We start from the raw sequence: 14219 nt of genomic DNA, 5'->3' as shown, positions 1-14219 counted from the left end.
TTATATTCAGAGTGTTCGGATTCTCTTTCCTTGGGATATTATTTGACTTCTGTTGGATTTGATGAGAATTTAAACCTTTTTTCTTGTTGTTTTAAGAATGTAGTTAAACCCGAAAAGAAAGTCATTTTTAACAGCATTGCTTTAAATATGTGAAACAATTCATAGGCTTCATGGATTTCATTTATACAATAATGTCACCTGACAGACCTGAGTGTGACTTCAGTATAAGTTTATAGAATCATTATTGTCATTTGTACAGCGTAAAGTGAAATTCTTAATTACATGTGCAAGTTAACATTTAACACGTCTCTACCATTCAGTGCAATTATTATCATGTATAACTATTTTATCTTGAAACATCCTTTATCTGAAAAATCTCCAAACATTGTTGACATTTTTGTCATAATCCTAGGAGATATAAATATTCATGTTGACAATCCCACAGGTTATCTCACTGTTGACTTCCTTGAGCTGCTAGATTCTCTCAACCTACAACAACATGTTGATGTCCCCACACATTTCAGGAGTCACACACTTGACTTGGTCATTTCAAACTCTGTCCCAATCAGTAACCTACAGGTATATGATCTTGGTATTTCAGACCACAAAGTAGTGTCAATGGAGCTGCCTTTTTTCTCCCCCCGTGCCAAACCAAAACGACAGATCAATTTCAGAAACTGAAGAACATCAATGTGGATACCTTGGCCCTGGACCTTAAACTTCTCTCCTCTGACCTTACCAGCTCTCTCTCTGTTGCTGACCTCGTGGATTTCTACAACCAGTCCCTGAGCAGTCTCCTGGACTTCCACGCCCCCTTAATATCCAGGTCCGTCTCATTCTCGTGCTCAGCACCTTGGTACACCTGCGAGCTTTGAAAAATGAAGGCGGCTGGGCATGTCCTTGAGCGGCGGCTCAAGGCCTCTGGGCTGACTGTCCACAAACAGGCTTACAGGGAACACAAGAGGGCATATGCAGAAGCTCTGAAGGTTGCACGGTCCAGGTTTTATTCCAAAAACTTTTTTCAACTATAAATCACCTTCTCAAACCTCATTCACCTGCTCACTCCGAGGCCATCGATGAGAGGTGCAACATGCACATCAATTTTTTCAAACAAAAAGTTGATAACATCCGCTTACACCTCTCCACTATGGATATCCTACCCTCCCCAACTGTCGACCCACTGTCTGAGACTGTCCAGCCCCTTTGCTCCTTCTCTGTTGCCACACGGGAAGAGGTGGAGGACGTCATCAGGAAAATGAAACCATCTACCAGTTCCTTGGACCCTTTTCCCTCAGCCCTGCTGAGGGCCAACATCTCTGCCATCTCTTCACTTATCACCAGGATTATAAATTATTCCCTTCTGGCTGGCCATAATCCTTCTGCACTAAAAACTGCTGTCATCAGACCTCTACTGAAAAAACCCACCCTGGATCCTGAAGTTCTCTCTAACTATAGGCCCATCTCCAATCTTCCATTTCTCTCCAAAGTTCTGGAAAAAACAGTTGCAGCACAACTTCATGATCACCTCAAACTGAATAACCTGTTTGAAAAGTTTGTCTGGTTTCCGCCCTGGCCATAGCACCAAAACAGCCTTGGTGAGGGTCACAAATGACCTTCTGATGACAGCAGATACTGGTTCCCCTTCTCTACTCATTCTTCTTGTCCTGACAACTGCTTTTGACACAATAGACCACAACATCCTCCTTCACCGTCTGCAATACACTATTGGACTCTCAGGAAATGTTTACAACTGGTTCACATCATACCTGACCGGCAGAACTGCGCATGTCGCCCTGGGTAGCGCAAAATCTCACACCCACAACGTCTCCTGTGGTGTCCCACAGGGCTCTGTGCTAGGCCCCATCCTTTTCACCAGCTACATGCTCCCCCTTGGAATTGTCATTAGCAGACATTGTTTATCTTTCCATTGCTATGCCAATGACACTCAGCTTTACCTCAGGACTACCCCCACCTCCTCTATTGCTCCTCTGCCAACATCCACACTGACTACCAGCCTGGAGGAGATAGAGGCATGGATGAGGCTCAGCTTCCTTCAGCTGAACAGATCCAAAACAGAAGCCATCTTAGTTTGCACACCACACCACACCGTCTCTGCTCTTCTGCCATCACCAGTATCACTTTCTCTGGCCAAAACATCCCCCTTTCCACATCTGTCACCACTTTGGGTGTTAAAATGGACTCACAACTCACCTTTGACACCCACATCAAACACCTCTGTAAGTCATCTTTCTATCACCTCAAGAACATCGCCAAACTCCGCCCAACACTCACCCTGGTAGACGCAGAGAAGCTCGTCCATGCCTTTGTCTCCTCCAGGCTGGATTACTGTAATGCGCTCCTCATCGGGATTCCTGGCAAGAGTATCCAGAGACTTCAGTGTATTCAGAACAGCGCTGCCAGGATCCTGATGAGGGTGTGAAAGCATGATCACATCACCCCCATCCTGAAAACCCTTCACTGGCTCCCTGTCCTACTCAGAATAGAGTCCAAGGTCTCCCTCCTCACCCATCAGTGCATTTATGGACATGCCCCCCTTTACTTACAGGAACTTCTCACCCCTCATACCTCTTCACATACCCTCTGCTCTGTAGACACTAACACCGTCCAAGTCCCCAGAACTAAGCTCAGCAGCATGGGTGATAGGGCTTTTTCATCTGTGGCGCCGAGGCTATGGAACGCCCTCCCTGATTACCTGAGAGCCCCACAGTCGACTGATGCCTTTAAACGAAACCTAAAAACTCATCTTTTCAGAAAGACATTTTGTTAAAGTATTTTATAGATTTTATTTTGACTCTGTAGCTGTTTGCGATTGCTAAAATATAAAGTGCAATACAAATAAAATTTATTATTATTATTATTAATATGGTTTTGTCTGTCCGAAATCTTAATCACCAGTTGTGTACAGCCTAGTTAGTGGTATTTTTGTCACATGACAACAACTTTGTGTTTCTAGCAGTGAAATTAATCTAATATTGGATAAAAGAAGTGTTTTATCCAGTGACCCAAGTATGTGTTTAAATTGGATACATTTTTTTACCATAGTAGCCAGAGTAGTCTGCTATGCTGTCAGGTTCATAATCAGTACAGGTATTTGATATTTTTACTCAAGACTAGTTTCTTGCATGATGAGTGGTATAAATTTGACATACTTGTCTTTTACTTAGGGTGTTTTTTGAGTGCTTAATTTTTTGATTTTCAGTTTGGTTAGATCGGCAGAAAAAAAATACATTTCTTTGTGTGGGCTTTCTGTGCAGTTTGCAATTAAATGTTATATTATGCCAGTTTAAATATTTTTTGTGACATCTGCTGACTGTTGCTGTTACTTAATTGTATTCTGAAATTTGCTGCTTCCAGGCACTTGAGATGTACAAGGATGACTGGAACAAGGTATCTGAGCATGTTGGCAGCCGCACACAGGATGAGTGCATTCTGCACTTCCTGAGGCTTCCTATTGAAGACCCCTATCTAGAAAACTCTGATGCTTCCCTGGGACCTCTAGCCTACCAGCCTGTACCTTTCAGTCAGTCAGGAAACCCTGTGATGAGCACTGTAGCCTTCCTTGCTTCTGTAGTGGACCCACGTGTGGCAGCCGCTGCTGCAAAAGCTGCACTTGGTAAGTGTCTGTTTTTCATTCCTCCTTGTTTGTCAGCACTTGCAAACTTAACAATAATAGAACAGTGTCACAAGAATGGTGTATGTGAAGCATGCGGGTAATTTAACTGTACTGCTGAAAATATTTTATGATTGTTCTCTTTACTTTCAGAGGAGTTTTCTCGGGTGCGTGAAGAAGTTCCTGCAGAGCTGGTAGAGGCTCATGTGAAGAAGGTGCAGGAAGCTGCAAAGACCACAGGCAAGGTGGACCCAGCATTTGGACTAGAGAGCAGTGGGATTGCGGGTACTGCCCCTGAAGAGCCAGAAAAAAATGGTATGCTACATACAATCCATTACCACATAACACAAATAAATCAAGGAGATGTTCACAAAAAGTAGGCTTGATCATATTTAAACAGAGTACTCTTTGCCTTCCGTACCAGTAATACGGCAGTTATATTAACCTTCGGTATATTAAACAAATACTTGGTATGATGGTTTATTTGGAAGTATTGTTTCCCTTTAGCTATCTGAAAGTTTACTAGTTAAACAAGTATAAGTTGTCATGTCTCTGTACCTATTGTCTTAACCATTGTTCCTTGCTAGCACTTTGAGTGTAGTCTAAATGGAAACTTCAGTATTGTATTGAATATTGCAGAACTAATATGCTTCTCTTTATTGATCAGAATTCAGAAAGCATTTAGACCCCTTCAATGTCTGCAAACTTTGTTTTGTAGATTTAATTTTAAATTAGCCTTCACATACTCTGATCAGCTAGACCTGAAGAGAGAACTACATTATGTTTTGCCGGAGTAATTTAACGTGATGGTGCAAGCCAATTATATGCCTTACATTAATGTCATTCTTTTCTGTAGCATAGTAAAAAGTCAAATTAACCCAAAAACATAACATAAACATACAGTGGCTTCAGAAAGTATTTAGACTTCTATACCTTCTGGACAATTTATTCTGTTGCAGATTTTTTACATTGTTAAAGTTGTCATTTTTGCCTATCAGTCTGTACTCAATAACCCATAATAACAAAGTGAAAACATGTTTTTAAACAGATTTACAAATTTATTAACAATGAAAAGCAGTGTGCGAACAAGCCTTAGATGTCAGGCTAGGTTTTTTCCTGGAAACACTTATTCGTGGTCAATTTGCAGTTGCCCAGTATCTTTATCTGACATGCTGTCCTTTTGGGATGTGGGACAAAACCCACTTTGATGCAGGAACAATATGCAGATTTCACACATGTATTGCCTAAGCTCAGGATATGAACCCCAGACTGTGTTGCTCTGAGGCAACAGTACTAACTGCTGTGCCACTCTGCTGCCTTGATCATTACAGTTCGTTTATTGATTTCATTTTTATTTTGTTTTTGAAACACAACCAGACTCAGTGTTAGAAACATAGCTTAACTCTTTTAGGGCTAATTTTTTTTTTGTTTCTTTCTTTTCTCCCAGGGCTGAATATTGTTCCAAAAACTAACTTTTTTTAAAAGAAAAAGAACACAAAGAAATGGTTTAACCTTATCAAATCAACAAAAAATATTTATTTTTGACAAATATGTGAATGTCATGTAAATGTCAATTTATTTATATAGCACATTTAAAACAACATAGTAATGCTGTTGCCAAAGTGCTTTACAATAATAGAATAAAAGAAAAACAAAACAAATTAACATAAAACATAAATAGAAATAAAATATATGAACGTAAAATAAAATACATAATATATTGAAGTAATGTTATATACATAAAAAATAGAAGTAATGTTGTAATGTTATATAATCACAAAGAGGAAACCATCAGTATTACTGAAGGTCATGGAATGCAAGTGAATAGAAATGAGTCTTTAGTCTTGTTTTGAACAATTCAATTGTAGAAGACTCCTTTATATGATGAGGTAAAGAGTTCCACAGGTGAGGCGCAGCAGCTGCAAAAGCCCTGTCCCCCTTGGTTTTACACTTGGTACGAGGGACAACCAGAGACAGCTGACCAGAAAATCTAAGCACTCTAGGTGGCTGATGTAAAACGCACAGTTCAGATAAATAGGCAGGAGCAAGCCCATGTAAAGATTTAAAAACTAGCAGCAGGATTTTAAAATCAATTCGAAAACTGACAGGCAGCCAGTGTAAAGAAGCTAAAATAGGAGAAACAGTCATACTTTCTTGCCCCAACCAGAAAGCGAGCGGCAGCATTTTGGACCAGCTGTAACCTGTGTATCAGGGATTTATTAATCTCAGAATACAGCGAGTTGCAGTAATCGAGGCGAGAAAAAATAAACGCATGAGTAGCTATCTCAAGATCCCTAGAAGATAAAAAAGGCTTTATCTTACCTAATAGAGGAAGTTGGAAAAAGCGACTCTTGACTACAGAATTTACTTGTTTCTCAAAAGAGAGGTTACTATCAAAGGTAACGCCAAGATTGCGGACTTGAGGTTTGGAAAAGACAGAGAAATAGCCGAGAAGTCCAAGACCAATTTGGGCTTTAGCTGATGGACCCACTATAATCTATCTATCTATAAGCCGTTTCAACACTATGATAACGCCTAAAGCCAGATTGGTAGATCTCAGATAAATTATTGGAGTTAAGGTGATCAACCAATTGATTATAAATAATTCTAGAATTTTAGCCAGAAATGGCAGTTAAGAAATTGGACGAAAATTGGCTAAAACTCCAGGATCTAATTCTGCCTTTTTTAGACGGGAACGGACTGCAGCATGTTTAAAAAATGAGGGCACAACTCCCAAACTAATAGAATCATTGATGATGGCTAGTAAGGGTGGGCCCAACACATAAAAGGCTTCCACTAAGAGATGTGGTGGTACAATATCCAGAGGACTGGGGGCTGGTTTAAGGGTGTCAATAGTTCTTTTTAGCTGTGAAAGTGAGACTAGATCAAAGGATTCTAAGACAATGTCATGATTAACAGTAGAAAGTTCATAGCCCGTTTGAACAATGCCACAGCGGATAGTATCGATTTTGCTGACAAAGTTTGATAGAAACTGGTCACATGAATGAACAATGCTATTTGATCCCATCGCAGAGTGGGGGTGAATGGCCGCATTAATTGAATTAAATAAGACCCTAGGATTCTTTGAGTGACGGGATACTAAATCGGCAAAGAAGTTTTGTTTCATTATCTTAACTTCAGCCTGGAAATTGAAGAGAGAAGTCCTAAAAATCTGTTTAGAGACAATCAGTCCATCTTTCTTCCAATGCCGTTCAACAGTTCGACAGGCACGGCGCAGTGATCGTGTATTTTCATTTAGCCAGGGAGCAGTCTACCCTTATTACTGCGTTTCTTGGGTGGAGTAATTGAGTCTAAAATCGTTTTACAGGAACAATTAAATTTTATGACAGAATCTTCGATACCATTATTTTGGTCATGCACATAAAGACTAGAGAAAATGGTTTTAAAATCAGATATAATAGAAGAATTTAAAAAGCGCGAGCAGCGTGGGGGATAGCTATTAGTCGGGACATCAACAGTAATATTCAGATCCATCATTATAGAAAAATGATCAGTAAAAGAAACATCACATAAATCAATATTATTCACTGAAATATCACAAGTAAGAACGAGATCAAGGGTGTGACCGAGAGAGTGGGTTAGCGTATTAATATGCTGTATAAAATCAAATGAGTTCAAAAGTGATTAAAAAGTCATTGACCAAAGGTTTCCATTGACAACAAACGTGAATGTTGAAATCAGCAACAAAAATTTATCATGAGAGAGGGTGATATCGGCCAAGAGATCAGAGAATTCAGAGATGAAAGTATCATTAATTACAGGAGGTCTATAAACCACGGCAAACAGCAGAGAAGGGAAGCTGCACACTTCGAAAAGTTGAAGTTCAAAGCTGCTAAACGGACCCCTTGTAAGGCTGCAACACAAGAACATACTTTTAAAAATAGTGGCAATCCCCCCACGACGAGTCAGGCGAGGAGAGTTTAAAAATGAATAACCTGGTGGAGTCATGTCAGTAAAACAAGAAGAGTCACCATTTAAAATCCAAGTCTCAGTGATGAAGAAGAAATCCAGATTATTTGAGGTAATAAAGTCTTGCAGAATAAAAGTTTTATTAGACACTGATCTCACGTTCAAGAGAGCAGCCTTGATAGAGGTAGAAGAGCTTGTTGCAGGATGAGCATGGGTGAGCGTGCGAAGATTAGCAGTGTTTACTACTTGATTGCAGGCCAAGGAAAAGTGATGCTGTCTTGAAATGGAGAAATTAAATCTGGTGTCCAGCGCCCATGAACCAGTGATGGTGTCCTGAGCACGAGAAGATGGGTCATAGACGACTCGCAGGCATCGGGAATCAAAGCTCTGGGACTTGAGTCAGCATTGTTTAACAGCAATTCCGGCTCTTTTCCCACAACGGCGGCGGGTGCGTTTGCGTCTCCGGTGGCATTCAACTCACTGATACAGGTGAACACCAGCGTCCAGGTGAAGAAGTCAGGAGATGAATAAAACAAAGGTGGAGGTTCACAAAAAATCCAACCAGGAGATGAAAATTAAGAGGAAAGCAAGCCAGAAAATGTTTAGTAAAGACTCACGATCATAGGACAGAGGCCGTTGGGATAAACTAAAACATAAAAACAAAGTTATAACATAGACTAGAGAGACGAGCAGACGGCCAGCCACACCAGTCGGCGCCATCTTCAAAAGTGTCCTTACTGTCTTGTATGTTGTATGAACCTGCATACTATGATTTCACATACATGTTACATACATGTTACACAGCAAAGTATGATATCGCCTAAAGCAGACAATTGCATGCATTGCCACATTGCACTGCTAACAATATGTGTTGCACTGGTGCCTCCTTTTCAGTTTTCTGTTGCTGCACTTTCTCACTTATATTGTTAGTGTGTACTGTAGAGAGACAAGTCACCCGTTTGACATTGTGCCATACCATTGCCACCAAGTTTTCCGCCTGCATGAAAACCGTATTGTCACCTCTTTTCATCTTCAGCCTGTCTGGCTTCAACTGTGAAAGCATGTGTCTCCTGTTCACCCTTACTGTGCCACAAGCTCTAATTTCCCTGCTCTGTAGCTCCATGAACAATTCTGGTCATGTATAAAATGTCCATGCACACAACATGACCCAAATGTTCATAGCCCTGAAGCAGCTCCAGCATAACCTGACTTGTCAAGGGACAGTTCTGTCGACAGTTCTGTCTTTGAAAGGAATACTTTCCTGTATATGTGATTACTTTCAGGCAGAAACCAGTGTTTGCTTCTGCCAGTTCAAAATCCTTTATACCATACTTTGTGGGCTTGTCTGGCATATCCTGGTGGAAAAAAAAAAAGCGTCCCGTGTATTTTATCATAGATTCATCCACAGACAAATCACGGCCAGGCTGATAAAATTGTTTATATGTTGGTTCCACAATGTCAAGCAGGGGCTGAACTTTATACATATGGTTATAGCCTGGCTCATCCCTTGGGATTTGCTTCTTATCACAGAAGTGAATAAAACTTTTGCAGCAGCACGTACATATCACGCGGTATAACCGGTCCAAACCAACCAGGGAACAAAACTCGTTTGGACCAATGCTCCCTGAAGTAATATCACCTCTAGTCCCATCTCTATTTGTAATGCCACAAAGCCCTTCATCTCGTCTTTTGTTGTGGGTTTCCACTTTGAAAAATGAGAATGCAGTGCAAGCGCAGCCTGCAAAAAATTGCTCTGCATATCTGTTTGTCTCGTCTGACAGTAGCTGAAAAGCAGCACCAGGAAAGAACAGCCTGAAGTAGTCCAGCGGCTGGTAATCTGTCGTGTCCAACAGCAAGCCATGCTGTCTTATGAAGCCCGGAAGCCAGTTTGGCTCCCACGGATCAATGTCTGGGTATTCCTCCCACACGAACCTTGCTGTAGGTGCATCGGCTACGCAAATGCGCTCATCTTGCAGCCGATCAGCTGGGGCGGCATCGGCTGCTGTCTGATCAGGTAATGCAAGTTCCTCACTCTCTTGCTCGATCTCTCCTGATCACTGTCAACAAAATCAGATTCTGAAAAATCAGTCTGACTCAGTGATAATGCGCACAAAATCGTCTGAGTATTTTCTTTTCTGCACTCGCTTCGCTCCCTCGTGAGATGTTGATGCAATCTTGCATTTGTTTACATTTCATAACTCACGCACATGCAAGGATTAGATGCCAAGTCAATGAGTCTTAACATTCCTCCAAGCAAAGGTAATGATGAGTTTTGTCGCCATTAACAGCTGATTGTCGCCCTCTACCCGTGGATGTCGACTTTTGTCGACATGCGCCTTCAACCCCTCCTGTCGACAAAAGTCGACATCCGCCCTAAAAGAGTTAATTATAAGAGGACTAATGACTGTGCTGTGTTGTTGACCAATATTGTCACTCCTTCTGGTTTCTTGTCTAGTGAGCTTATGAAGCTCCCATATGCATAACTGCAGAAGTTCACTCTTCTCCACTTTTGTTTAATAATTCAGATTCTCCTCCATTCAAACACTAATTGCCATGCTGCATATGATTAATTACTTCAGCACATGTAAAGCTGAGCTTATTCATTTTTGGGATACAGTTGTTTACCTTTAACAGGGTCACTTCATTTGATTCCTAATGGGCATACTCAAGTATTCTAGATAACTTACATTGGCAGTTACTGTATACTGTGTTCAGTGTGTGTTGCATGCACATATTGAATTGAAATAATAGATTAAATTATGATATTGCTAGTGATTGAGTTTATAGATTTATCACGAAGACATTACTTTTAACTGGGTAAAAAATAAATGCAGTGTAGAATTGTATTTTACAATGAACAGTGATTTTACAATGATTCTGTAAAACATAGTGCATTTTAAGGCTATAAAGTTTTTTTGTTTTTTTTAATCTATTATGGTACTTGTGTAACAAAATCAATTGTGCAAGAAGAGTGATTAGCATATCTGCAGGAATTTTGAAAAAAAAAAACCTGCAATTTTATCATTTAAGCTGGGTGAGCTCATTTTAAGCAGAGTGTTGTGACTTATTTTGGTTTTCACACAGAAACTTACTCTGATGCATTCAGAATGCAAGTATTGTCATGAAAGTTCTCCAGTACATTGTAACCAACACTGTCACATTCATGTTCAAGGTTTTGTATACTAAAGTGTGTGTTAGTTTCTTATTTAGGCTACTCCATTTAGGGTTTGCCACAGTGGATCATCTGTTCCCACATTTTCCTGTCCTCTGCATCTTGCTTTGTCACAGTCATCACCTGAATGTCCTCTGTCACCACATCCATAAACCTTCTTTTAGGCATTCCTCTTTTCCTATTGCCAGCGGCTCCATCCCTAGCATCCTTCTTCCAGTACACCCAGCATCTCTCACCAACTATGGAAAAACATAGTATGTCACATTTTTCAAGTTTTTGGCAAATCAAGAAAATGATGTCGCCCCCATAATTAACAATCTCTAGATTTCATTTTTCCTGAGCTTCATTTACGCAATATTGTTTTTTTCACGAATCAACAACACCTGCCATTTAAATTCGCAGTCGCAGCATTTAAATCATGTGATCGTAATCGTACATTTTCATTGGTAGGCAGTCTTTTCTCATTGGTCAGTGGAGTTGTTACATTTTAGTCTTGCAGTATGTAAAATACTGTGTACATACTAGATTCTTCCATCGTGCTTTGACCGTAATGAAGACATATTCGGCCTTCACATATTTGGTCTTTGTCCTACTGACATTTATTCCTCTCCCCTCTAGAGCATATCTCCACTTCTCTGGGGTCTCCTCAACCTGCCCCCTACTCTCATTACAGATTACAATGTCATCTGCAAACATCATGGCCCATGGGGACTCCTGTCTAGTCTCATCTGTCAAACCTGTCTATCACCATTGCAAATAAAGGGTTTAGAGCCTCATGTAATCCCACCAATTTTTCCCTCTGTGGTTACTACATTTCTGCACATCATCCTTATTCTTAAAGATTTTTACCAGTACACTTTTTCTCCACTCCTCAGGCATCCTCTCAGTTTCCAAAACTGCATTAAACAGTCTGGTTAAAAACTCCACTGTTGTCTGTCCTAAACACCTCCATGCTTCAACAGGTATGTCATCTGCCCCTTAACCTTCCTATTCTTCATATCTGTCCTTACTTCCTCCTTGCTAATCCATTATACTTTCTGGTTCCGTATCTCAACGTCATCCAATGTTCTCTCTCTCACTTTCTTTTCATTCATCAACCTCTCATAGTACTCTTTCCATCTACTTCACACAGTAAATTTCCATGATTATCCTTATTACTCTAACCTGCTGTTCATCTTTCTCAACTCCGCCCCTTTGTCTAGCCCCTCAGTACAGCTCCTTTTCTCCCTTCTTAGCGTCCAACCATTCGTGCAACTGCTCATACTCCATATCTTTACCCTTCGCCACCCCTTTCTTCACCTTACGCCTTATCTTCTTTTACTTTTGTCTTCTTTTTCATCTGACTATCCCACTTCTTTGCCAACCTCTTCCTCTGTATACTGTCCTGTACTTCCCCATTTCACCACCAGGTTTCTTTGTCCTCCTTTCTCTGTCCAGATGTCGATCCAAGCACCTGTCTAGCTGTCTCCCTTACCACTTTTGCCATAGTTGCCCAGCTCTCTGGTAACTCTTCACTATCACCTAGTTCCTGTCTTAACTCCTCCCTGAACTCCACTTTAAAGTTTTCCCTTTTCAATATCCAACCTTTGATCCCTGGCTCTGCCCTTATTTCTCCTTCTCTTCTTGATTGCCAACATCATCCTATAGACCACCATCTTGTGCTTCCTAACTATACTTAGTGTCCAATCTCCTTCAGTCAAACCCTCCTGCATAGGATATAATCCACCTGTTCATCTTCCTCCCCACAGTGTTTTACATCTTGATCCTGCAAAATTTGGGTGTCTCCAATAAGTTTTTTTTTTTTCTCTCACCAACACCCCTCATTTGGAATAGCTTTTATTGTTCTGTGTTATCAATAAAACTGACAGCTTTTGGTCCAGTGAGGAAGAGCAGGTTGTGCTCCCAAATTCCTTGCCACTGGAGTTGCTGTTTAACATGATTCTTTCTCCTCCATCTTACTGGAGGACTTTAAGGACTGTTAATGTATTATGTAATCAAATAGAAACTGCATGGGAAATTGTGCATTTGTGTGGAAATAACACCAAATGAAATTGGTCCACACATTCATTGAAAATGTTCACATGTATCCTGTAAGCATTTTATTTCCTGTCAGTCAACCAAAGTTTGCTTCAACAAGAACAAAGGTTTCTAATGAAAAAGAGAAAATGTTAAATCTACTTTTTTCCCTCCTTAATTAACATGTGCCATTTATTTGTAAATACCACATACATACTAGTGAAGCAACCTTTAGAATCGAGTACAGTATATGAAAACTTGCTACAAAACATTCAAAGCACCTAAAGTTTGGGATATCAGTAAAGAAGATGTTGCCCATTAAAATGTATGATAAAAGGGTGAACTTCTGGCATAATTCTGTCCAGCTTTTCAGAGTATTTCCATAACCATTAAATATAAATAGAATTGGTAATTACAATGAACAAGGGAATGATGCACACAAGCAATTCATTCAAACAATACATACAGGAAAATGTGTATTTCCAAACGGCAAGTAAATGTTACAGTATAGGTATTTAAAGGTTTTTATTATAGGACTTTTTACTTGTGCTAAAAATCACCTGTTTTTTTCTTCCACTAGAGGGCTGTATTGTTTATCATATTATACAGTCCTTACATTTTGGAATATTTTCGGGAAATAAGCTATGTGTCCCTATTTCTGCTGTTGGACAGCACTTGTCATTTTTGAGCAGGATAGACCATCATCTTGTGCTCTGTTTGGTGGGTGTCAGTTCAGTTGTCACTGAACAACATCAATTGTACATCAAAGTGTCACAGCAGTTTATTTTTATTAATGCTGTTTTGTTCTCTTGTGACACTAGACAGTATAATTAAAAAAAAAAAAAAATCCATTGCATCCTATCAATAAAATTTGTAGTCTTTTGGGAAGGGATTATTGATCAAACACAAAGTTGTTCTTCTGGCAAGTCCCAGTCATAGGTGACATTCCACAGAATTGAAGTGAAAATTCAAAAAAAGAATTAATTCATGCATCTCCAGAATAAAAAACAGGTCAAGATATACTTAAGTCTCGCACTCCTAAAAATGCATAGTTAACAAACACCACTCTAAACATGTCACTGATGTTTGCAATCCCTGCTGAAATTTTAAACTTGACTAGAAGAATAAACACTTTATTTTTCAGAATTGTACCAATATTAGTATACAGTTTTACATAAATGGGTCTCTGGAACCCTCAACAGAACTGATGCAATATCCATTTCTAGCACCTCAAAGTGTTGTTTTTTAAATGGTGGTGTTATAATTGTATGAAGCAAGTTTGAAAATGTTATATTATTAGTAAAAAGTGAGCACACAATATAACACACATACAGATGTCAGTGCATATGTATTGATACCCTTCAGATGAAACCTTATACAGTAATCCCTCGCTATATCGCGCTTCGCCTTTTGCGGCTTCACTCCATCGCGGATTTTATATGTAAGCATATTTAAATATATATCGCAGAT

At 39.8% G+C, this 14219-nt stretch overlaps 1 protein-coding gene across 1 annotated transcript in view; it reads left to right on the top strand.

The window, feature by feature from the left end:
- smarcc1a (SWI/SNF related, matrix associated, actin dependent regulator of chromatin, subfamily c, member 1a) overlaps positions 1-14219 on the top strand; it is a 118717-nt gene that overhangs the window by 85246 nt on the left and 19252 nt on the right. The window contains 3 exon segments of the mRNA XM_051936171.1: positions 3376-3634; positions 3785-3946; positions 11609-11695. Of these exon segments, the coding sequence (XP_051792131.1) occupies positions 3376-3634; positions 3785-3946; positions 11609-11695 (508 nt within the window).

Source organism: Erpetoichthys calabaricus, chromosome 13 (genome assembly GCF_900747795.2).
Source record: "Erpetoichthys calabaricus chromosome 13, fErpCal1.3, whole genome shotgun sequence".
NCBI lineage: Eukaryota > Metazoa > Chordata > Cladistia > Polypteriformes > Polypteridae > Erpetoichthys > Erpetoichthys calabaricus.
This window is presented reverse-complemented; position numbering and strand designations above follow the sequence as displayed.